The sequence below is a fragment of the Antedon bifida genome, chromosome 4 (genome assembly GCF_963402885.1).
Source record: "Antedon bifida chromosome 4, ecAntBifi1.1, whole genome shotgun sequence".
NCBI classification, from domain to species: Eukaryota; Metazoa; Echinodermata; class Crinoidea; order Comatulida; family Antedonidae; genus Antedon; species Antedon bifida.
The window spans coordinates 25,119,365-25,143,478 of record NC_136229.1 but is presented as its reverse complement, the minus strand read 5'-3'; the positions used below and the strand labels follow the sequence as shown (position 1 = coordinate 25,143,478).

Genomic DNA, 24,114 nt, shown 5'->3' with positions numbered 1-24,114 from the left:
TATATTTAAAAAAATGTATAATTATACAATTGACTCCAAGCTGGAACTTTGATACTTAATTTATGGTCCACTATATTTCCATATTTTCAAAATATCCTTAAACTCAATCCCAACACGATGGGTGCTGAGGTTCAGAATTCCCTCCTATAATTGCCACCTCTTCCACTGAAAACCATCATCCACAGAGCCGGTGTATTTGAAATGTAATACACATACAAATTAATCGTAATTGGTTGGTCCATCAAAGGCTTCCAAATTCGAACCCCTCTATAAAAACTAGTTTACGGGCCTGGAGTAGCTTAGCGTATGGTGTATCATGGGCAATTAACGCGTTTCAATCATGTGATACCTGAAAAGAAAGGCTCCACTTTTTCATAACTTGTTATTTCGTTTTTAAACATATTCATTCCAAGTATTTTGAGATCAAAACTATCACTTTGTGACCTGGTTGCAAAATATTTGTATGGCCATTTTCTTGATCAGTGGTCATGATATGTCTTTTGGCACTTGTTCATTAGAGTGTATTTTGATATTAAGCAAAGACAACATTTGCTAGTTATTAAAAATGTAAGTGTGCTCCGAAAAAATGTTTGTCCAGCTATAGGTTAAATGTCAAAATAAGGTGTTTTTTAACATTTTGTGTGTTTCTGTTGTATTAGAGCAAATATTAATATATATATATAATATTTTGCGAGTAATTTGAAACTAAAATTATAACTTTCTGTCTTGTGGTTACTGAGGTATTGATATGTTTATTTTCTTGACCAATGGTCAAAAATAAAGTTTCACGGTCACTTTTGGCAAAAGTTGTCCATTTAAGTGAATATAAATATGTATCTTCAGAGTATTTTGACACCAACTACGACCATATCTGCCCAACAATTTCTGAGATATGAAAAGTGTGCTCCAAGCCAAAATGTTTGTGCGGGCTATATGTCAAAGGTCAAATTCATTAGAGTGAATAGAAATATGGGTAAAAATATTAGTAGTTACCAAGTTACGCACAGTCTTAACATTGACCTTTTGGCCCCTGTTACTGTACTGACCAAGCATCCCAATTTTTTTTCGGTGAACAGCAAAAAAATTATTTGTATTAATATAAGGAAGCAAAAAACCTTGTTAACATAGTTTGCTAGAGGGTGCAGGTAACTCCTTTCTGGCTCCCCAACTACTGAGAGTCACAATGATCCTTTGTAATTATTAGACAGAATTGGCCCTCTAGAGGTCAGTCTGTCTAATTACAGGTAGTCATTCTTCTGAAGAAGTTGTTCGTGAAAGGAACAACGAAACCCTCACGAAAAGAAGGTATTTACCATCTAATCTCGTAATTCGTACCATTGATTTGATAAAAAGGATTTTTACACACTTTTAAAACTTCATAATGGTATGTATCACGGTGCTAGCCTACCAGTGACACATAAAAAGATTCTGAACCACATTTAACCTCATTGATTGGTTATTAATAACTACTCTACATCCACTCCCCATGCTTGTGATTTGGTTGTGTTATGACATATCCAAATACATTTTTCTGTTGTGATGATACACATGATTTTAATATGAAAATAAACCTGTTATTATTTTTACCCTGCACACGAGTGGTATATCATGTCTTAATAAGACAATACACAGTAAGCAATTGGTAATTGCGTCACCTGACAGCACCATCATGTCATTATTATATGAGATAAATTCTCAATGGTTTTTTGGCAGACAGCTGTTCGGCTAATTGGTTGCCTTACCTCAGTTCATGGTTCGATTATATACAATGTTATTATTGTTTTTCCTGTTGCCTGTCAGCAGACACGTTACTGCATAGTGATTGTTGTCGCTAGACATGATGCTGTCCGTTATTATCTGAAAATTATCTGGTATGTTTATTCAATGTATTTTTTAAATAGATACCGGTGATCCCACCTATTCTGATTGTGATGATGTAATTGTAATGGTTTATACAAATGACTCTAATATGGCCGAGGCAACGTGGACTGAACCAACGCCAACTGACGCATCTTCTGGCACGATATCCGATTCAATGCAGACTAAACCATCTGAGACATCACCAGCTAACTTTCCCATAGGAGAGACTAGTCTTACATACACTGCAACTGATGGCAGTGGTAACACTGGAACTTGTTTTATAACTATTAGAGTAATTGGTAAGTAAATCGTTTGGGTACCGTAGTACTTAAAGGGGTAGCTCCGGGTATAGAGTATATATTTATTACAAAATAAAATCATTTGCCAACAACATTTTAATAACACCAGTTATTTTTCTTCAACGGAAAGTTAGAATGAGCATCGTGAAATAAGCTCCTTCTTTAAAAGGTGGTGCTACAGGACTTTTGCATAAGATACAGCATGAAATCGGTGCTTTCAAAATAATAACATTCCTAAAGTGGCCTGAGAAAATAAAAATGAGATGATGAATTTTTTGAGTAACATTTGAATATGCTACTAGTTGCAGAGAACAACTCTTTTCTCAAATTTTGGCCAGTATGACTGATACAACATCAAGTTTATGTAATATTTAAAAGAAAAACAAAAATGGTTGTAAATTGTTGGTATTTAAAACTTAGAGTCAAAGGTCAAAACGTTTCTCTGACTGGGTTCATGTTCTATTTCCCAAATTTTTACATTTTTATACATTCTATCCGTTTAGATACTGGAGACCCTATTGTGACGGAGTATCCTAATGACACAACAATTGATACAGACTCTGAACAGCCGACAGCTTTATACAACTGGACAGCTCCAGTTGCTACAGATAATTCTGGTACTGTCATAGTCTTTTACGAAATCAAGGGAGTGATCTTTAGCAGTCCATCTTACGAATTTCCTATAGGACCCACCGTAGTAACAGTAAATGTGTCGGACCCATCTGGAAACAGCGTCGCAGACATGTTTACAGTCACTGTTCAAGGTAATATACAAGATACATATTTGTATGCACAAGTAACTTTTTTTCCATGATACTTACAAGCAATATAGACGTATTTATACAGAGGTTAGAACAAACAAGGAAAAATGAAGTCACATTTCAATGTCGGCTTACACGCGTGGGAAGTGATGAAATAGCTATAATGAATGGGCTTTTCTAAATTTCGCTACTGTAGTTTTGTTTTTATAACCTCTTGATCCACATTTCTTTCATTGTTGTTTAGTAATACAAGTGAAATAAGGTATTTAAGGGTAGATTACTGTCGAACAAAAACCATATGCCTTTATTTAGACTCCACCTAATGTAATTGAATACATTGTTTGTGCCTGCAATGATTATCTTGACAATAAAAGGTATGCGGATGAGAAATGTAACATCACAGTACAGGTTATAACCACGAATACTTGCATTGTCAAACTGTGCTACGTAAATAAAGTTATTTTACATCAACAGAAAGTGAAACTTTTGTGTAGGGGTACACCAACAAGTAGAGAAAATAAAAGCTTATTCTATTGAAAATCATCATTATTGTGTAAATATATACCCTGAATTTATTGAGTGAATCAATATAGATAGGCCTAGTTATGTTATTTAGCCTTCTTTAGAAATTATTTCATTGTGAAATTTATTTGTTCAAAAAAATCATCGCATATTTTTTAACTTAAATAATTTTAAAATGAGACGGTCGATCAACATCAGCTTATTACCATTAAGCAAGTTGGCTTATTATGGATATGCAATTAAAGTTGTCTATGTGGTGCTAAATGTCTTTGATGTCTGTGAATTAATAATAAAACATATTCTCTTTAGGATTAACTGTCACAATATTGAGGCTTGGTTTAAAATAAATCATTCTTTTTTTGCAGATATGGAGGATCCCAATATCACATGCCCGACAAATTCTTCAAACTATTACTCCAGCATTTCTGCAGACATCTGGGTTGTACACACAGACAGTGGTGAAAACTTTGCTACTGTTACCTGGGATCCACCTTCAGTCAGTGATAACAGTGGAAACGCTACTCTTTCTGAACCAACATTCAGTTCTGGAAACATGTTTAACGTTGGAGTAAATTACACAATTGTTTACAATGTGTCAGATGCTAGTGGAAATGAGAATACTTGCTCATTTACAATTGTAGTAGAAGGTTAGTTTTGTTTTCCTTTTTTATTTTATTCATTTTGTCAGAGAAAATGTTGCCATAACCAGGGAAGTAGTCTCATAAATGTGTAAAGGCATCATACAACACTGTCTGAGTTGGCCTTAACAAAACTGCCATTGGTGCATTCATAGTTGTTATACAGTAGAGCCCCTCCTTTGGGACAACCACTGAAGGAGAAACTTTCGTGTTAAACAAATCAGGGGCAATACTGTATAATGCATGCCAACCATAATTCAGAAGACATCCATATATATCCAATTAATAAATCCCTATTAATATTAATATATTAATATTAAGGGGACAATACTGTTCGTACTGTGTACTCATTATTAAATCATGGCATTCATATTGAGACAGTGATGGACACACAGTCTGATCATTGTTTCTATTTTGATATTGATAACGATTGATTGATATTGATTGGTTATTGATTCCTTTTGTAATTAGATCATGAGGATCCAGATATCACATGCCCAATGCCGTTAACTGTCAGAACTGCAAACGATGCAAACAGTGGCACTGCAACATGGGTAATATATGCAACCGATAATGTACAAGTAGTGAATCTTGAAGAGGACTCCAATGCTATTGGTTCATTTACATCTGGTCTGAACACAACTACAAGTTACTCAGAAACTGTCGTAATAGGACAATTGACTGTAAACTTCACAGCAACAGATTCTTTTGGTAACCAAGCTAGTTGCAGTGTACTTATCACTGTCTTAGGTATGTTGAGTAATAGAGAGTGATATTTGGTACTTTTAGCTAACCAACCTATTCTATGCGGTAAAATCTTGAGTCAAAAAGCTCAGTACAAATCTTATTCTGTGGTCTTTAAAGATGGTTGGTCGGAGTACACGGCAATTTTACGCCAACAAAATATCTGTATAGTATTACTTGAAGGTATGCTGGCTGATAAAATATATCAAGATCAATCGGTAATAATAAATTAACTATTGTGTGAACTTTGACATGAGAAATTAGTGTAATATATTTCCAGGAATTATCCTATTCGCATTTGAGAGGTTATGGTAAAATAATTTCATTTTTATAATTGGTACAAGGACATTGCATAATGATGAAAGATGCTCAGTGCTTATATTTCTTCAATAATGCAGTGGAAGTTTATCATTAATTGTCTTCATGAAATGTTCATAATCTATTTATTGAACTGCTGTTTTCTCTCATAGAACAATTTATTTATTTTGACAGCACTGGTAACACACATTTACAAATATTGTATCCCATAGATGAACAAGCTCCAGATATTATAGATTGTCCAATGGATATAATTGTTAACACAACAACTGGTGAGGCATTTGCCATCAATGTCACATGGGGTGAACCGACAGCTACTGATAACTCTGGAGAGACTCCTGTACCAGTACCAGACTACACTCCTGATGATAATATGTTTGCAATTGGTGACACAACAGTCCAGTACAATGTCTCTGATTCAGCTGGTAACTTTAATGATAGCTGCAGTTTTGTTATCACTGTTGAAGGTACTTAATTTTTTTTTTAATATCTGTAACAAATATACAAACATCTATAATTTGAAATATGCCTTTCACATTGTCCAAAACCAGATTTTCAATATGGTAGAATTATGATTCAGTCATATCAGTCATGTTTTTTTTAATGATTTTATTTATTTGCATAAAATGTTACAATAATCACATCTTTCACATAATTACACTTATTTCCAAAATAAAAAAAAACTTGTTGGCTTGGCCAAAATGTTAGTTTTCCGGGAAATATTTACACGGTCTATTATTTCAAAACAGAATATAGAAAACCGGACTTCCCAAAAAACATCTTGTGCTGGGAGAGTTGATATTGTAAAAGGTTTAAAACAAAACATATCTGAAAAAAACTTTTGGAATTTGTTGATATTTATTTCTTGAAATAAAAGTTTTACTTTGAATGAACTTGGTCTCCTTTAAAATTGTTATAGTCAATTCTCCATACAGTATCTCAACTTTTCCAGTGTCGTAGGCAAATTCTATGATACAGCATCACCTGTGTTTTGCATACGTGACCTAGTCTAACCCTTAGCCTAACATTATTGTTATGGGCTGTATTATGGAATTTTTCTTTGATACTGTCATAATGTCATAATATGGAGACACATCAATAATGCAATAGTGAAATAAATGAAATACATTTTGATTATTTATTTTTATATTAATATAATTTTTTTTTACTGAGAGGACTTGCTTCCTCAACACAACTTCTTTTTTTTTTTACTTTTAATATTGTAAGATGTTTTCATTTTGTTAATAGATAATGAAAAACCAATGATTGTCTGTCCGACAAATGTCACTTCAATGAATTACATCGGAGAACATTTAGGGTTAATAAGTGTCAGTACAGATAATGGACATCCAACTGCCACTGTCACCTGGGATCCACCTGTGACAAGTGACAATAGTAATGCAACAGTGACTGTAGTTTCATCATCATTTGAGTCAGGTGACCTGATACCAATTGGTCAAAACACAATCACTTTTACAGCAACTGATCTTTCTGGAAATAATGACACCTGTGACTTTAGCCTCAAAGTTGAAGGTAAAATATAAACCTCTTTGAAATTTTGATAATTTACAAAATACAGGAATTATAATTTTTATAAACAACATTATGAACATATAAGATTCACCTTCAACACACAACACAAAAGAATATATTTTATATTGCAAATGTGAATTTTATATTGAAGTTGAAGGTAAAGTATGAATCTCTTATTCTGAATTTTTTTAATTAATACCAAATAATATTGCATCGGTCCTTTTTTATAAGATACACTACCCATTGATTGTGTAATAGAATAAGCATCAATGAATCATTTATATTTCTAAACAAGAATATCATTAAAATGTGTCTAAAGAATGGTAATATTGTTAATAGCAATTTTTGTTAAACCATACCACACACAACTGCAAGCCCTTAAATCTATATACTATAAGGTAACAATGGCATCTGTCTCCAGGTTGAAGTTTAGATGAAAAAAAATGCTCTTTATATGATTATCAACTATTATAAAGACGTACCTACTAACTTGATATGAACACAAACAGTTGAGAATATTACTAAACACTGAAAACTGATTTAATATTTTTCTACCACTAAACAAACATCAGGTACAGAATAAGCTTCCTGTTCATTTTGTATTCAAAAGTGTAGTCTAGGTTCCACACCGTAAAATTAGTGAAAATGTAAATATTTTGGCACATATGTCCTATATTACTTGAGCACAAAATGTATTTCAAACCAAAACATAAAATAAAAAACATAATAAATACAGACTTGGGGCAAGTATATCAAAAGTGCTGTAGTCGTTATAGGCATAAGGTCATAGAAAAAAAACTTTAACCATTTTAACTTTGCAAAAAAGAGGGCTAATGGTTAATATTGTAACTTAAATTCAAATATAAATCATTATTTTGTTTTTAATTACATTAGCCTTTATATAAAATTTATCAATCTACTTTTCCTAAACATGATTTATTTTGATAAAAAAAAAATAAATAAAGATTATGAATAAGTGCTATTCCTATTTTTTTTTCAATTTACTATCTTTAAATTGAATGGCAAATAATGAAGACTCAACTACATGATTTATTCAACTATTTTTATATTTTAGATGTGGAGCCACCTTATCCAAATTGTCCTTCCATTGTTGCTGGTGTGACTGATCCTGGAAGTCCCAATGGCACTGTCAGTTTCAACATTACTGTTGTGGATAATGTTCTAGTTGCTTTTTATCAAGCCAACTATACATTAGTATGTGATGTCCAATGTAGTATTGACATGGTGTATTATGATTTTGAGACTACTGCTGTATTTCCTGTTGGAGAAACTATCGTTGAATACACATTCTTCGACAATAGTTCACCAACGGCCAATCAAGAATCTTGTTATGTTACGGTGGTAATTGAAGGTCAGTTTATGCACATTATGTTTACTACATTATAGTTATATAGGCCTATTAAAATGTAAAACAATATATAGATTGTAATCTTGAATGAATTTATGGAAAAGTTCTGAAGAGGATGAGAGCAGAATATAAATAAACAGTCAAAATGCTGTAACTATCGTCTTTGACTTTTATATAATAATATTATCAATCAGTTATAACAATTAGGACTAAATTCAGACACATGACTTTAGTAAGTTCGTCGTTAATATAATCCTTGAAGTATAATCCCAAACCTAATTTTTGCCTTATACGTTATTAACAATTTTTATAAAATGTCTTATGTCTAATGTTTATGTTTAAACTAATAGAAATGACTGTAATAATTATATTCACTCTAATATTTACACTGAAAAAGCATTCAACTCAAATTTGCCTCATTGGATTGAAAAGTCAACCATCCTATTTCCTTATGAATAATTTAATGATAAAATAATTAGGAAAATAGTTATAAGTTTCTTCATTACATCTTTAGATGATGAAGCACCAGATATTATAGATTGTCCAATGGATATGATTGTTGACACAACAACTGGTGAGGCATTTGCCGTCAATATCACATGGGTTGAACCAACAGCTACTGATAACTCTGGAGAGACTCCTGTACCAGTAGCAGACTACACTTCTGGTGACAATATGTTTGCAATTGGCAACACAACAGTACAGTACAATGTCTCAGATTCAGCTGGTAACTTTAATGATAGCTGCAGTTTCGTTATCACTGTTGAAGGTAAGACAACTGTACCTCGTTGGTGGAAAATAAAATTGAGCTACAGTAATGTGGTTATATCAAATGTAATTTATTTATTTCTGTTATTTATGTTGTGAATAGATAATGAAAGTCCAATGATTGACTGCCCAACAAATGTCACTTCAAACAATTACATCGGAGAAGGGTATGGACTAGTAAATGTCAGCACAGATATAGGAAGTCCAAATGCTACTGTCACCTGGGATCCTCCTGTGACAAGTGACAATAGTGGTAGACCTGTGACTGTAATGTCATCACCTTTTGAGTCTGGTGACATGATACCATATGGTGCTCACACAATCACTTTTACAGCAACTGATCCTTATGGCAATATTGACACCTGTGACTTTGACCTCAATGTTGAAGGTAAAATATAAACCTCTTTGAAATTTACAAAATACAGGAATTAGAATTTTATTTAACAGCGTTATGAGTATATTATGATATTTACCCTCAGAACGTAGAAAAGAGAATATATGTTATATTACAAAAGTAAAATCCAAGTAATTACTAATTGATGATTAATTTCTTGGCTTTTATACAAAAATGACATCTTTACTGATGAACCATGGTCATTTTCATCAATAATTCTTCTCTAATTTTGAAGAGCAGTATAATTGTAATAATAAGTAACCATTATTATTACTTTGCATTTATAATGTATAGCTTGTTTATTATGGTAAGTTTAAGAAAATTAATATATACTGTATCAAAATGTTATTTCGCAACCAGAAGGCAAATCTTAGGAAAATGAAAATGAAGATAGGATATGTAATATTATTTTAGCATTAGTCATTCTTGTTTCTTCTTTTTGTATTATTAGATAATGAGGATCCAGTCTTGGTTTGTCCGCCAAATATTACAACTACTACAGCAGAGGGTTTAAATCAAGCAGTTAATGTTACCTGGACTGATCCAATAGTAAATGACAATTCTGATGAAGATTTAACACCAACATCAACTTACAGTTCTGGAAGCAATGAATTTGATATTGGTAGAACTGATGTTATATATGATGCAGTTGATAGTTCAGGCAATGCAGGAACATGTACCTTTACAGTAACTGTTACTGGTAAGCATAGATGGCTTTCATTCTTTCCTCTGGAGTATTTAAATTAATTAATATAGAAATGTTTGCATAAATGCATTTTTACCCGATCTTCTTATCTAGTATTATTACTATTATTTATTATAAGTTATAATTACCTCATGTTTTAGATCCAGAAGCTCCAGATATTATAGATTGTCCAATGGATATAATTGTTAACACAACAACTGGTGAGGCATTTGCCATCAATGTCACATGGATGGAACCGACAGTTACTGATAACTCTGGAGAGACTCCTGTACCAGTACCAGACTACACTTCTGGTGATAATATGTTTGCAATTGGCAACACAACAGTACAGTACAATGTCTCAGATTCAGCTGGTAACTTTAATGATAGCTGCAGTTTCGTTATCACTGTTGAAGGTAAGACAACTGTACCTCGTTGGTGGAAAATAAAATTGAGCTACAGTAATGTGGTTATATCAAATGTAATTTATTTATTTCTGTTATTTATGTTGTGAATAGATAATGAAAGTCCAATGATTGACTGCCCAACAAATGTCACTTCAAACAATTACATCGGAGAAGGGTATGGACTAGTAAATGTCAGCACAGATATAGGAAGTCCAAATGCTACTGTCACCTGGGATCCTCCTGTGACAAGTGATAATAGTGGTGGACTTGTGACTGTAATGTCTTCATCTTTTGATTCTGGTGACATGATACCATATGGTGCTCACACAATCACTTTTACAGCAACTGATCCTTATGGCAATATTGACACCTGTGACTTTGACCTCAATGTTGAAGGTAAAATATAAACTTCTTTGAAATTTACAAAATACAGGAATTAGAATTTTATTTAACAGCGTTATGAGTATATTATGATATTTACCCTCAGAACGTAGAAAAGAGAATATATGTTATATTACAAAAGTAAAATCCAAGTAATTACTAATTGATGATTAATTTCTTAGCTTTTATACAAAAATGACATCTTTACTGATGAACCCATGGTCATTTTCATCAATAATTCTTCTCTAATTTTGAAGAACAGTATAATTGTAATAATAAGTAACCATTATTATTACTTTGCATTTATAATGTATAGCTTGTTTATTATGGTAAGTTTAAGAAAATTAATATATACTGTATCAAAATGTTATTTCGCAACCAGAAGGTAAATCTTAGGAAAATGAAAATGAAGATAGGATATGTAATACTATTTTAGCATTAGTCATTCTTGTTTCTTCTTTTTGTATTATTAGATAATGAGGATCCAGTCTTGGTTTGTCCGCCAAATATTACAACTACTACAGCAGAGGGTTCAGATCAAGCAGTTAATGTCAACTGGACTGATCCAATAGTAATTGACAATTCTGATGAAGATATAACACCAACATCAAATTACAGTTCTGGAAGCAATGAATTTGATGTTGGTAGAACTGATGTTATATATGATGCAGTTGATAGTTCAGGCAATGCAGGAACATGTACCTTTACAGTTACTGTTGCTGGTAAGTATAGTCTTCCTACTGAATTATTAAATTTTACTTGATAATGTAGACAGTATTGTACTAATAGTTATGTCTTGTTTCTTTCCTTTTGCTACTATTACTAACTTTAGGAACGATTAAAATTTTGCTTTAGAAAAAATATATAGTTACAGCTGTAGTAAAATAATTTCATCATGATCGCAAAAAAAAATCACTTAACAAATTGAAAGACATTAATCAGCTCAGAGTATCAATTCTGTATTGCACTGTTAGTTGTATCGTGCAGTTCAGTTCCCTGTTGCACTAACAATAGTTGTCAAAATGATACAATTGTAAACGCTATTACTTTTACCATTATGTTTAGACGAAGAAGCCCCAGTTATCAAAGATTGTCCAATGGATATAACTGTTGACACAAATTTTGAATATGTAAACAGAAATCTTGCATAAGTAACAGGCAACTGCAAATTGCATCTATAGTCCACATTGTGTATTGCTAGCGATCGCTGGCTCCAATCATAAATCTTTTTATGTTGAAGATTCTGTATTTTGTTTTTCCATATTCATACCTTTATTGATATCTACTTTAGTCTGAACCCCACACAATTTGCAATAAATAAACATGCTAAATTGATTGGAATTTTAAACAAAGAAAGGATCTGTATCAATAAAACAATTTATCTTACAGTAGTACTTATTTAATTTTGGTTGTCTATTTGATGCAATTATATAGTAAAAGTAAGTACAATTAAAAATACATTCTCTATGAATGAATCATGATTGAGTTGCTGCCTCCTTTGTGGGCTCCGGGTTTTGCACACAGTTTTTCCAGACTAAATTAGTTCACTTTGTAATGTATTCCTATATTGTTGTGTGTATTAGATAATGAAGATCCAGTTATCAGTAATTGTCCAAATGACATAATAGTGAATACCACCACTGGACTACCAACCGCTAATGTGTTCTGGATAGAACCAACAGCAATGGACAACTCTAACATTTGGAATCTTAGGGTAGACATAGATTCGGGAAGTTTTTTCCCGATAGACACAACTGTGGTAACATACACTTCGCAAGATTTGTCTGGAAACACAGCTACGTGTTCATTTAATGTCACTGTGGAAGGTATGTTGAATTTGAGATGGTTCTTTTATCTAAAACGATTACTTTTAATTTATCGTAATGTTTGTATAAACAATTTATATTTTTGGAAATACAACCAAGTTTTTACTTTATTATTATTTTATATCAGATAATGAAGATCCGATTATCATTAATTGTCCAAATGATACAACAGTAAACACGACTACTTGGCTACCAACCGCTAATGTGTCATGGATAGAACCAACAGCAACAGACAACTCTGACAGTGTGATGCTTACAGTCAATGTGGAACCAGGAAGTCCGTTCTCAATAGGTGAAAACATGGTAACATATACCGCAGAAGACTATCCTTATGGAAACACTGTTAATTGTTCCTTTATAATCACTGTAGAAGGTATGTTTATGTTCCTAAAAATCAAAACAATTACATTTTGAACCACAAATAATATGATTTCACAGTAACTTAATTTCATTTGTTGAAATATTTTGAACAATAAGAAATAAATTTATAATTAAAGTCCAGAAGTATAATTTAAACATGTAATAAAACTGTAGTCACTAGCAATTTGTTTACTAAGAAAATTTCATTTTTTTCAAATTTTCTTTGTACATAACAATTTCAAATAGACAGTAACAAATATAATTTATTTTTCATTTTATTTATTTATATTTATGTATAAAATATAATTACTCATAATTCATTACAACTTAAATGTCATATAAGCGTGTTGCCAACTTTTACTAAACATTTGTTAAAATACACCTTACCAACTTTTAAAATTAGCAATTGATTTCAATCTGTCAATTTTGGAATTAAATCACGATAAATATTATCGGTATAATAAAGATAAGATTAATAGTAAGTGTAGTGGAGAAAGACATAGTTTATCCATACTGTAACAGGCAAGTTATTTGTAATTGAAGTTGTGGACAGAAGAAACAGAAAACAACTAAACTTTAATAATCAATTGTATTAATCAATAATCACATTAATCATATATTCATTGAATTTATTGCACAATATGAATTTCAGATAACGAAGATCCAGTTATTAATAACTGTCCAAATGATATAACAGTGAATACCACCACTGGTCTACCAACCGCTAATGTGTCTTGGATAGAACCAACAGCAATGGACAACTCTGGCATGTGGAATCTTACAGTGGACATAGAACCAGGAAGTATTTTCCCATTATACGATACAGTTGTAACGTACATATCACAAGACCCATATGGAAACACTGCTATGTGTTCATTTACTGTCACTGTTGAAGGTATGGTTGGCATATTCTTATTTTATTGTGTCATTAATTTTTAACAGTTAAATAACCACTCAAAGTTGCATCTACACTGTAACAATAATTTGTATCTTGCTTAACATTATGAAAGTTGTCTGCGCTCAAAAAATATTCATGATACTTTTTTAAAATGTCCTTATTGTGATTATTTTCTGTTCTACAACTTTGATGATTTTTGTTCTCATTAGTTGTTGTTTCATTTTTACTCATTTGTTCTCCAAGGATTAAGCCATTTTCTTCTGTAGTAGTAATAATTCCATGGGTGAGTATAATCCAACCTTAAATTTAGGCCAAATTTTGACACTATACTTATAATATAATATTACTGTTAATTTACAGATAATGAACCACCAATGGTGACATGTCCAGATGACCAGATGATTGACACAGATGATGGAATGTCTACAGCGAATACTACTTGGTATCTTACAGCATCTGATAATGATGTTATTATAAGTGGCGAGGTCAATGATTCTCGCGTTGTTACAGATATTGACCTATCTATGATTAATTCAATGGTTGTATCTTTTAATTCGTCAGTCACACTTGAGTCGGGAGAATTTGTTATACAATATGAATTTGTTGATAATAACACAAACGTAGGATCCTGTGAGTTCATCATTACAGTTGCAGGTATGAATTTAAAATAACTTAAAGATGTATTGTCCCTTTGACTAATTCCAAAAAAATAAAAAATAACAGATTTCGAAAAAAGGTGGGTCATTTTGAAGTATCATAATAGTTATTAACTATCACCAACAATTTTTCGAAAAAAAAATAATTTAACTGAAATACAGACGTTTTTTTGTTAAAAAAATAACTTTGACTTCCAGTCAAAGTTTTCGATCAAAACATATCCCATAATGAAACGCGCTTGTTTGGCTACTCTGTATGCATAATCATAAAACTTCATCGCGATCTGTGTGAAAACACCTTCTCAATCGCGACGAGTTGTAAACAATCCTAATTAGCATCATGCATAATGCGTACTCGTGGTTTGAAATGTTTGTTTACTTTCGCTCGCGACGATTTTCCAGACAAATGTAATCAAACTAATTTACCTGTTAATTATTTTTTTTATTTTTTTTATTTAATCGGTATATAAAAATATATTACAAAACGACAGTCAAAGACTGAAATGAATTGTATTACAAATAAATAAAAATTAATTAAAATTGCTATAAAAATAGAAACATCTTATTAAAATTAGATATAGTACCATAAAATTAAAAACCATACATGAATAAAAAACCTTAAAACATTCACTTATTACATATCTAAAAAAGAGCTAGTGATGCCTATTAATTATATCCACCATGGTGGGAACTGGAGACGACCTAAGTCTGCTGGTTTTACAATGAGGTACCTCTAGAAATCGGTTGAATCTGAGAGACCGAGCTGGTTTATGAAGAGGGGGAAGTATTTCTCTAGGTAAACCAGTAACAGACAATGCATGATCATAGTACAAATAGTTGTTACCTAGCATGATTCGCAATGCTCTCTTTTGTACCTTTTCAATAGACTTGGACATATTCTTAGTGATAGCGCCATGCCAAACAGGGGCAGCATATTCTAAAATAGGTCTTATATAAGCCATATAAACAGTCAACAGATCATTAATTAAGATTCCAACTTTTTTCAAAATGCACAAGGAAAATAAACGTCTAGAAGCTCTAGACACAATATTCTTAGTGTTAAGTTCCCATTTCAGGTCATTTTGAATGATTACACCAAGAAGCATCATGTGATCAACTACTTGTAAAATGGAACCACTCAGACCAAAAGAAGGCGATATAATATCGTCCGACTTGTCCTTAAGAAAATTGACAACCAAGATATGGCATTTTGAGGGTTTGGGTATCATGTTATTGGATGAACACCAAACACTCAGATCATCTAACAGGGATTGCATGGAAGGCAAATCACCTTTGCGAACGACCTCCCCAAGTGTGAGGTCATCCACATATTTCCATCGTCTGCAGCAATCAACACAAGCATCGTTAATAAGTACTAGGAAAAGTACAGGGCCAAGCAATGTCCCCTGTGGGACACCACAAGTCAGTGACTTGGAAGATGACAAAGTCCCAGCAAACTTGGTGTTGAGAGAACGGGAAGTGAGAAAGCTGCAGACGATGGGAATTATGGACGACCTCACACCCAGTTCAATCAACTTTATAATAATAACATTATGATCAACACGATCAAAAGCTTTAGTAAAGTCAGTGGCACATAGGTTCACATAACATTTACCCTTCTCAACATCTTTGAGTGTAGAGTCAATAAGACTAACAAGATAGTGAGTTGAGGAAGCCTTTTTCCTACTACCAAATTGACGAGAATCTAATTTACCCTTAATATCTTCAAGAATCCACTTAACAATAAAAGATTCAAATACCCTGGCAAGAATATAGGTAAGGGAAATAGGTCTAAGGTCAGAGACAGAACTAGCATTCACAGTTTTAGGAATGGGAACTGCAGTAGCCCTTTTCCAAAGGTCGGGGAAAACACCATCCTTCAATGCATGATTGAAGATATCCGCAACAGGCTCAGCAAGTTCAGGAGCAAAATCTCGATATAATTTAATAGGGGGTTCATCTGGATGGCCAGCTTTGTTAGGCTTAAGATTACAAAGGGCTTTTAGGACCTGACCAGCATATATTAAAGGTGGTGGCCCAGGGGCTGGGAGATAAGCAGGCAAATCGTTTAAATTAAGAGGAGGGATGGCATTACAAACACTAGAGAAATGGGCATTAATCTCAGAGGCAGTTTCAACTTTGGACAGCCCAGGCAAGGTGAAATTAGAATTTTTAGTCTTAAGATTACATAGTTGTTTAATACCTTTATGCCACATGGCAGGGTTGTTACGTTTAAGACTTAATAAGGAATTACAATAATATTTGTTTTTTGCCTTTCTAATACAATCTTGGACTAAGTTGCGAATTGAACGCCACTCATCCGTTCTACCAAACCTACGAAACAAAGTTTGTCTAGAGTCAATTAATCTTCGAATCTTGTCGGACATCCAGGGCTTGTCAGCAGTGCGCTTGTTCCTAATCAGCACAGGAAAGATCTTGTTAAAAGCACCATTCAAAATTGAAGAGAACATTTTGGTTTTTCGATTGACGTCCTCAATATTTAGCACATCATTCCACTCATGGGTTGTAACCCATTGACCAAAGGACAAAACAGAGGAGTCACGATATGGCTGAGAACGCACTGATAGACGCTTGTGCTGAGGTAATTCAATCAGTGGTTCCAATAGGATGGCATTATGGTCACTCCGACCCAGTGGCGCTAAGCGTTCCGGAAGATGGTAAAGATCAGCACGACTCAAAAATATCTTGTCCAACAGGGCATCCTTTCGCGTAGCGAAGTTAACAACTTGCGACAGTCCAACATTCACTTCCAGCTCAGCTAGATCTAGGTCATTAAAGTCACCCAAAATAGCAATAGGAGCAGCGAAATCCATAGAACGAATGTTATCAATTGTATCAACAATGTGCTCAATCAACAAATCCGCATTAGCGGCAGACGGTGGATAATAAATAGCTCCAATATAAAAGTGACTACCTTGATTTGACTTGCCTGGAATAGTTGTCTTTATCCAAAAGCATTCGAAATTACAGCTACCATGTGCAATGCAAGATTCACAGGCAAAATCATCACCAACAAAAATAGCAACACCACCACCTCTCTTGTTGCATCTATTCTTCGTGAACTTTTTAAAACCGGAACAATTCACAAAATCAATAGTAGCATCATTCAGCCAAGTCTCTGTTAACACAGCTATATCGACTTTGAATTTGGAAATGGTGGCTTCAAATTCGTCAATCTTATTTTTAACAGAGCGGGCATTAGCAAGGAAAAGTCTAGGACAGGAAACTCCTGATCTACGTAGTTTAATTGTGACCAGATTATTTCGAGAAGAGCCACTTTTGTTGAGGGCGGCCATGTTGGTAGGCCTAGGCCTACGCCCATTACCAATAACGACTTTAATCTTACGCCTTTTATTTCTGCCACCACGAGAACCTCTCGGTTTCCTCAATATCAGGAGCTCCTTAGCAATGTTGAAGAAAGATGGATTATCGTAGAAACATTTACCCTGGTTGAAAGATTTTAGGTCAGCAGTAGAGTAACGGACAGCCATCGAGGAGATGCCAGCACCGAGACGTGCTACCTGTGTGTACCGCGCACAAAAAGGTACACCTGCTCCTACAGCTGGCTTGGTGACCAGGCCTAACTCCAAATTTCAGTTAATATAGGCAAAACTAGCAAAATACCATCAAAAGACAAATAATAATAGACACCAAACAACCAACTTGCACAATACTCAGCACGAGACGAAAAAAAGGCGTTAAAAAATGGTAAAATGTTAGGTGAAAAGGAGAGCGAATTTAAATTTCAAACGGCATCAGTGAAGCGCCCTCTATTAATTACGTAAACTTGTTGCTTTTGGCTTGAATTTTCGACTTAAAGTGAATAACTTTAATATTACTTTGATATGGCCAATTTAAATTTAGAATATTTTGACCTTCATTTTTTTGTGTTTCAAGGGACAATACATCTTTAACAAATTAACAAAAAAATACATTACCAAAACTGATAAAATAAGCTCCACTATGCTTGTTTTTGCACGGTGCGTATGTGACTGTGGGGCTATTTATTTAGCATTTGGTGTTGGTCACATTTGCTTACTATACTATGACAAACTGCTTTGATCTGCCACAGAAGATCTCCTTGGTTTATTTGTCTGTCTGTTACTAAATGGATTTTGATAAAATTGGCACCATACACACAATTGTAATTTGGATGTAGTGTTGCAATAAATAGTTACAGTACAACCGGAAATATTCTTCACTACCGGAAATCATAAATACACAGTCATGAAGGCAAAAGTGGAAAAAGAATGCTTTAGTAAATTAGAGCATGTTTTGCTACTACAGTACTTTTCTAAATATACATTGTATATAATACGAAACTAACACCTTTTATATAGTCAGTGATCTTTGTATAATGTTGAATAACTTTAAACATACTGTTGAATTGAATTGAAATGTAATCGTCATGTTTTGATAGTGTTGCTTTGATATTTTTAGATATTGAGCCGCCCATTTTAATGGACTGCCCAAATGACACAGTTCTTGCAACTGATCCTGGCCTTTCAACCCTCAACTACAGCTGGATAGAACCAACAGCAACAGACAATGTTGATACAAGTCCTATGATTTCATCTGATATTGATGCCCCTTTTGTGTTCGATATCGGCGTATATGTTATTACGTTTACAGCTACAGATGATTCTGGCAACGAGGCAATGTGCAATTTTACATTAGAGGTCCAAGGTTAGGCATCTTTAAACATTTACTGCAATTAGTAGGGACTTGTTAAAATAAATTTGCAACACATTAAACTATCATATGTACTCATTATATCAGAAAGTTAAAATATATCATAAATACATTAACATTACAATAATTAGAGGAACCTTTATTGGCAGTTTATTTATCAGTAACAGTATATTTCAACAAATCAAACTCTGTAGAGTTGATTCAGGAAAATTGAAGATTAAATAGATTAGTGATAGAAAGACGAGAATGATACGTTTACATTATAAACATACGATTAAAGAATTATGTTTGGGTCCATACACTCCATTAGTAAATTGATAAAAAAAAAGTGAGTCTAGATAATTTAACGTAAAACTTGTTGGAAGGTTAACCGAAGTTGAAAGAATATTACATGTACGTAAAACATATTTAGTAAATCGTTTTTAGATAATATTGATTTTTATTGTGTATATTATTATAATTATTATAGATATGGAGGCACCATCATTTAATGGTACTTGCCCATCCAGTCCATTGGAGGTACCAACTGATCCTCCAGCCGATGACAGGTCCATTGGTGAAATGTTTGCAACCGTGACCTGGACAATTCCAACAGCAACTGATAATGTAGGCGTTGTGATAGTAACAAACAACGGTTATCCAGGATCTCAAGTTTATTTCAATATATCAACTGAGTATGACCTGAATGTGACCTATGTTGCAGAAGATGCTGCAGGCAATGAGGAGATATGTTCCTTTTTAGTGAAGGTCGTTGGTAAGGATGCATTCATACAGTAAATGTTTTGTTATGGCGTGACTCCAGTGAAGTTAGTTTCTTTCATTTCACAATCAATGTACTGTTCATTTTCAATTCAATTGAGAAACCTATTCTATAAAATTAACTTGGACATATGAGTAGTTGATCACATGATTTACATACTTCTTAGTTTATAAGCTTCGTTGAACTGCAAAAACATTGCTTTTGTTAAAGGTTCGCGGTTGTAGCATAAGAATCATAGCTACAGTACATAATGTAGCACAAACATTACTTTACTAGTGTTTATTTGCAAACCGTAACAACAATATTTATTCATTGATATCATTTATTACAGATGAAGAACCTCCTGTCATCTTTACTTGTGACAACTCAACTGTTTATATCAACAACACTGCTGGTAAAAACTTTGCACCATACACATGGATGGAGCCACCTAGCTCTGACAACATTCTTGTAGATTCAGAGAGATCAACACCAAATATGGCACCAGGTCAAGACTTTACCATCGGCGAGAATGATATTATTTATATAGTATATGATACATCAGGAAACCAAAACAGTTGTAACTTTACAATTGTGGTTTTAGGTATGTTGTTTCTGTTTTTCCTTTTACATAATGTAAACTTGAACCCATGCCTTATCTAGCTAAGATCAATTTTAAAATGGGTTCAATATACTGCTTTTGTAGAATATAGCCGGTCAGGTTACCAGTGATTACAACAAAAGCACATAAAATGGCAAAACAATAAATAATTTTAGTACCACACATATTTTACCTACACAGGCAATTAACAAAGAGTTGTAATTTAAAGCTATTCTTAAAAGAATTATGGGTAATATTTGGGTAATTAATTTAATATCTACTAGACAATGTTACCTATATTTATGTCAAAATTATTCTACTGTATGCCTACAGTAGTTAGATATTAGATTATATTTAAACTTTATTATCCCCATAAGGAAAACTCTATTGCAACTGTGCGTACATAAGGAATATAACATTTACAAGGAACGATATTGAAAGACTGACTTATCCTATACTCATTATCTTTTTTCTCAAGATATTGAAGATCCAGTTATTGTCAATTGTCCAAACAACACTGTAGATGTGACAGATGATGGCGAAGATTACACCAATGTTACCTGGACTGAGCCTACAGCTACAGATAATGATGCTGTTGTAAGTTTTAATGGAACTCACGATTCAGGAGATTTATTCTATATTGGTGTTACAACTGTTAACTATACAGCAGTCGATCCTTCAGGAAATATTGCTGTATGTGTATTCAATGTTACCATAGAAGGTAAGATCAGTTCATCATTCATCAACCCGCTCCATAACTCTCTATGTTATGCTAATCTCATCCGTGTTATACCAATTGCTTGGGAAATTTCCTCGTCCCATCTCACTTATTCCTTGTTTTCTCGCATTGTTCCTTAGTATCCAGTCAGTGACAATTTTGTACATAATATAATATATCATCTGTCTACTGTGCTAAATGACCTGGCCAAGACCATTTCTTTTATTATATAACTTTCATTATGTCTATAACTCGAATTTGGTGAATATGTGCGCTTACTAAATATTATCCATTTAAAAAAAATACAGTTTAGAGTTATCCCTAATGAATGTAAACTATTATTTATTTATTATCGATTTATAAATTGTGAATTGTTTCTAAACAGATAAAGAGTCTCCTACGTTGGACTGTGTGTCCAATGTGACTGTGTCCACCGATTTAAATTCAGCAACAGCTAATGTATCTTGGCCAATACCAGAAACAACAGACAACAGTGGTTTAGATCCTACATTAACCTCTAACTATGAACCCTATACACTGTTTAATATTGGAACAACTCTAGTAATGTACACATCAACAGATGCATCAAATAATGTGCAAACTTGCACATTTAATGTGACTGTAATTGGTAAGTACTGTACGATTAATTATAATCAATACTGCAGTAGGATGTACAGTCATAAAAACCGTTTACCATTCCCACTCAGTTTTTCTATGGACGAAATTTGGAAAACATTAGTTAATTAGCGGTTAATTAGGAAACAATAAGACAGCCCGAATAATAGTCCGCTAAAAATGGATGGTACATAAATACATTACAACTATACTGAAATAATATGTAAATATTGTTTTAAACTAGTATTTTTAGTGCTGTAAATCCACCTGCTTCCCAGTATCGTAGAAAAATTCTCTAATACAGCATCTCATATGTATCACTTAGATGCCTGTGTCATGTAAGGTTAGGTTATGATAGGTCTATGATACTAGGCGATATGATACTGTGGATATCTAGTACCAAGAATCGTAGCCGAAGTAGGCGAATGAAGTCAGGTTTGTGGTTTGTGTTTCCAAAAAGGAAATATTGTAAAGCTTAGTCTACACTATCAAAGTTTATGTGACAAAAAAAATGTGATGTGCCTATGTATGGATATGATGATGATGTCATATCACTACCATATTTGGGAACATCATACTTTTTTGTCAAACTAGTTAGATAGTGTAGACAGAGCTTTGGATTGAGAATGCATTTTGTTACAGATAACGAAGATCCAGACTTTGCCTGCCCTCTTGACGTATTTATAGTAGATACAGATGTGTCACAACCTTATGCAACTGTGACATGGACTGTACCGATCGTTGTCGATAACTCGGGCACTGTTGAATATAATTGTACACATGAGTCAGGTGATCTGTTTGATGCTGTTTGGCCAGTTGTACTACAAAATGTAAGCTGTACGGCACAGGATCCATCTGGAAATGATGCATATTGTTTTTTCTCCATAACGGTTCATGGTAAGTTAATTAGAGACCATATAAAAATGATCGCAGTTGTCATCTTGACATCTTGTTAATCTGATTATGCTATTTAGCAAGCTTATTTGGGTAATAATACACATTGCTTATTGCAGTAACTGCCCTATAAATTTCCATATGATTGCATAGATTGCCTTACACAAAAATATGTTTATTCTAAAATCAAAGTCTACATTCTCAAATTAAATGAGACAAGATTTAAATACAATGTAATGGCGTACTTGAACAACGCTAATATACTATATATTTCACATAATCTCAAACAATATAAGTTATTAATAGAGTATGTATCAGGCAGCAATATATTCAGTTTTTAAAACATTTTGGTTTTCAAGACTTAAATAATTTAATAAAAACTGTAAATTCTGTTTTTCTTATAGATAATGAGAATCCAAATATAACTTGTCCCAGTGACTTCAATGTGACAACAAACAATGGACAACCAACAGCTTGGATTCAATGGGATGTTGAATACACAGACAACACAGAATCTCTTTATAATCTCAGTCTAACAGGATCGGGTTTAGATTATAATCCATCTGGTGATAACTTTCCTATTGGAACAACAGCACTTGAATATACAGCAACTGATGTATTTGGAAACAATGCTAGCTGTACCTTTTATGTCACTGTGCGAGGTGAATACAAAATTATTTGGTTTTCACCTATTATTTCTTCTGATTATCCTATGTTTTATTAACCTGTTAATGTCTGCAATATTTCTAAATGTTAATATTGTTGCATTTATAACCCAAAACTAAATCTGAATTAAATCTAGATATCCCATAATAGTGATGATTTATTTTGAGAAATGTACACTGTTTAGGTTTTCAAAAAAAGAAAACTGGAAAATTGGTGAACTTGAGTATAAATTATTTTAATAAATTTTCTCAGCACAAATATAAAATCTGTAACAACATCATGGAAACTTTAAATTAATTATTTAATTCCAAACTATGTAAAATAGTGTATTTTATCAAATTGTATTTTTCTTTTATTCTTAATGAACAGACGAAGAAGCTCCATATATAGCTGGTTGTCCAATGGACATTGTTTTGAACACTACAAGTATGTTATCACATGCTAATGCTACTTGGATGACTCCAAATGCTACAGATAATTCAGGCAATGTTACCTTAATCTCTACACATAACCCTGGTGATGGTTTTGCAGCAACAACAACTCAAGTTACTTACACAGCAACTGATCCGTATGGAAACAAAGACATCTGTATATTTAATGTTACTGTAATCGGTAAGTAATGTTTAAATGTATAATAAACATATTTACTTAAAATTACCTTAGCAGTGCATGTAATTAACCATGTTTTATGCACACTGTACATATTAAACTCTTATTTCAAAGTATGAATAATGTATTTTTTCAATTAT

At 33.0% G+C, this 24,114-nt stretch overlaps 1 protein-coding gene across 7 annotated transcripts in view; it reads left to right on the top strand.

Moving 5' to 3' along the window:
* The first annotated feature begins 2,029 nt into the window (after window positions 1-2,029).
* Window positions 2,030-24,114, top strand: part of LOC144840680 (uncharacterized) — a 60,287-nt gene continuing 38,202 nt past the window's right edge. Inside the window, exons 1-25 of one of the 7 annotated variants that reach the window (XM_078696623.1) lie at window positions 2,030-2,159; window positions 2,663-2,923; window positions 3,808-4,089; window positions 4,552-4,830; window positions 5,355-5,609; window positions 6,391-6,675; window positions 7,751-8,047; window positions 8,559-8,813; window positions 8,916-9,200; window positions 9,658-9,906; window positions 10,053-10,307; window positions 10,410-10,694; window positions 11,153-11,401; window positions 12,263-12,505; window positions 12,633-12,878; window positions 13,518-13,760; window positions 14,124-14,417; window positions 18,881-19,126; window positions 19,602-19,886; window positions 20,224-20,475; window positions 20,951-21,193; window positions 21,576-21,818; window positions 22,448-22,702; window positions 23,104-23,361; window positions 23,735-23,977. In XM_078696623.1, coding sequence (XP_078552749.1) covers window positions 2,036-2,159; window positions 2,663-2,923; window positions 3,808-4,089; window positions 4,552-4,830; window positions 5,355-5,609; window positions 6,391-6,675; window positions 7,751-8,047; window positions 8,559-8,813; window positions 8,916-9,200; window positions 9,658-9,906; window positions 10,053-10,307; window positions 10,410-10,694; window positions 11,153-11,401; window positions 12,263-12,505; window positions 12,633-12,878; window positions 13,518-13,760; window positions 14,124-14,417; window positions 18,881-19,126; window positions 19,602-19,886; window positions 20,224-20,475; window positions 20,951-21,193; window positions 21,576-21,818; window positions 22,448-22,702; window positions 23,104-23,361; window positions 23,735-23,977 — 6,412 coding nt within the window. In that variant the 5' untranslated portion in view covers window positions 2,030-2,035. The remainder of the gene's footprint in view (window positions 2,160-2,662; window positions 2,924-3,807; window positions 4,090-4,551; window positions 4,831-5,354; window positions 5,610-6,390; window positions 6,676-7,750; window positions 8,048-8,558; window positions 8,814-8,915; window positions 9,201-9,657; window positions 9,907-10,052; window positions 10,308-10,409; window positions 10,695-11,152; window positions 11,402-12,262; window positions 12,506-12,632; window positions 12,879-13,517; window positions 13,761-14,123; window positions 14,418-18,880; window positions 19,127-19,601; window positions 19,887-20,223; window positions 20,476-20,950; window positions 21,194-21,575; window positions 21,819-22,447; window positions 22,703-23,103; window positions 23,362-23,734; window positions 23,978-24,114) is intronic. The other 6 variants (XM_078696624.1, XM_078696626.1, XM_078696625.1 and 3 more) reach the window with 6 other exon arrangements.